General features: G+C 37.9%; 1 protein-coding gene across 1 annotated transcript; it reads right to left on the bottom strand.

Annotated features, from left to right (window-relative positions):
• Positions 1-353: 353 nt before the first annotated feature.
• Positions 354-1671, bottom strand: LOC110917760 (transcription repressor MYB4-like). The gene is made up of 2 exons (XM_022162217.2): positions 1459-1671; positions 354-1313 (listed from the first exon to the last, which is right to left on the bottom strand). The coding sequence occupies exons 1-2, from the start codon at positions 1607-1609 to the stop codon at positions 424-426; spliced, it is 1041 nt and encodes a 346-aa protein (XP_022017909.1). The 5' UTR covers positions 1610-1671; the 3' UTR covers positions 354-423.
• Between the last annotated feature and the right edge of the window lie 423 nt (positions 1672-2094).

The following is a 2094-nucleotide window of genomic DNA, read 5'->3' as shown; positions in this document are numbered from 1 at the left end:
GCATGAAACACATCGCCCTCGACTATCACTTTGTACGTGAACAGGTTAACTCCGGACAACTTAAAGTTTTTCACGTCAGCTCAAAGGACCAACTTGCGGATGTTCTCACCAAACCACTTTCACGAGCACCTTTCTTGAACTTTCGGTCCAAGATTGGAGTCTCCAATGGATCCTCCATCTTGCGGGGGCGTATTAACAACATAAATTAAGTCAACTAATTGCATATTATCCTCTCCATTTGATTGGTCAATCAAGTTGATTACCAAGATAATTGCAAATCAATCAAGATTGATTGACTGGGCACTAATCTAGCCCAAGAATTATGCTTCTGTAACTACTTTGTAATCTTTGTATTTACCTTATACCTCTATATATTATGTTGTAGTATTATGTAAAATTAATCAAGATCAATACAATTCATTTTCAAGTCCTATAGTTACAGTCCCATGCAAGTTGATCCAAAGTTCCTACATTAGAAAACATTCCACAAGGCATAAGTGCAGCTTCGATGAACTCTAAGTCAATGTCCCCATTGGTCTGACACTGGTCCTCACCACCACCCGTAAAATCCAACCCCTCGTTCACAAACTCCTGAGCCACAACCCCTTGACACACCATCTGTGGCTGCGATACTTCCGGTCTTCTTGTGTGTTCCAAAGCCGAACCAAGACCGCTGTTTCCAGCCCAAGATTGCACTACAGTCCCAAGATCAAGTGGGTTAGATGAACAAGAAAGTGGCAACAACACAGGCATTTTAGTACTTTCAACCAAAGTTTGGTTTGAAAGCCCCACTGTAATTTCATGCCCAACATCTTTCTTCAAAAAACAATTGTAGTCTTCCCAATTAAGATCAAAACTTTCGTGGTTTAACGGATTTTCAAACAAATGATGACTCATTACAGGATCATTACGATCCACGGACAAACGAGGTTGAAAAGGTTGGACCTTTTTCGCATCCTTTGTTTGTGATGAGGTGTTGTTTATAATGGCGAAAACCGGCTTGGTGGGATCGATGTTTTTACTAATATTAGCATTAAGAATAGGTATATGATGTGGAGAAAGAAGGTTATGAGTGTTTGGATCTAGACCCTTAGCTATAAGTTTCTTTTTGATACAAGAATTCCAATAGTTCTTGACCTCATTATCAGTTCTTCCTGGCAGATGTTTTGCAATTTGAGCCCATCTGTTCCCCAATATCCTATGAACATCGATAATGGTTCTCTCTTCTTGTTCAGTGAACGAACCGCGCCTGAGATCGGGACGCAAGTAGTTTATCCACCTCAATCTGCAACTTTTTCCACACCTTTGCAGCCCTGCGAACTCAATCACAAATGCCAAAACAAAGAATATTAAAACCAAGAACATGATTGAAGAAACACCATGAAACGTGAAAGCTTCATAGTTAATTTATTAATAAAACTTCAAGAATTATTGGTAATAAGAAAGATGAGTACTAGCCTGCAAGTTTAGGAACAGAACTCCAGCAGCCATGGCCATAGATGGTGATGTGTTTAACTAGTTTTTCATCTTCTTCAGGAGACCATAACCCTCTCTTAACTTTCTGTTTGCTGCAGCAGTGATGACCCATCTCCCAACTAATCGCCTTCATAAAAACAGCTGATGTATCTTACTATGTTATGTGTATATATAGGATTATAGTAGTATAAAGGGTTTGGTGTCTAACAAGTGGGAGGAGTCACCAAAGTCGTTGGGGTACGCAATGCGTCCAATATTTGTTTAGAAAAGGCTTCTTCTTTTTTTCTTTAATATAACAAATCTGGTCATAGATTTAAATAAACAAACATAACACAGCATCATATTGTACAAACTTCTCCCACATTGTTAAAATAATAAAATAATCCTAAAGCACCGTTGTATGCACCCGGTTCAACCAGTTAAAAAAATTTATTAAAGGTGGAAATGCTCAATTTTATAATACACATATATATAAATGGGTGGTGGTGGTGCTTGAACAAAACTAATGAGGGCTAGACTCTCAAAATCTAAAACGATGGGGTGACGTACTCTTAAAAATCAAATATTTTAGATTACAAAAGAAATTTTAGAAATTTTTGATAAAATTAACAGTACGAG

Source organism: Helianthus annuus, chromosome 6 (assembly GCF_002127325.2).
Source record: "Helianthus annuus cultivar XRQ/B chromosome 6, HanXRQr2.0-SUNRISE, whole genome shotgun sequence".
NCBI classification, from domain to species: domain Eukaryota; kingdom Viridiplantae; phylum Streptophyta; class Magnoliopsida; order Asterales; family Asteraceae; genus Helianthus; species Helianthus annuus.
This window is presented reverse-complemented; position numbering and strand designations above follow the sequence as displayed.

What these genes read in the sequence shown, in the direction of transcription:
- LOC110917760 (XM_022162217.2), bottom strand. Translation starts at nt 1,609, where the DNA reads ATGAAGGCGATTAGTTGGGAGATGGGTCATCACTGCTGCAGCAAACAG. An exon ending in TTCTGTTCCTAAACTTGCAG is followed by an intron (nt 1,314 to 1,458) that starts GCTAGTACTCAT and finishes TTGAGTTCGCAG; the next exon opens with GGCTGCAAAGGTGTGGAAAA.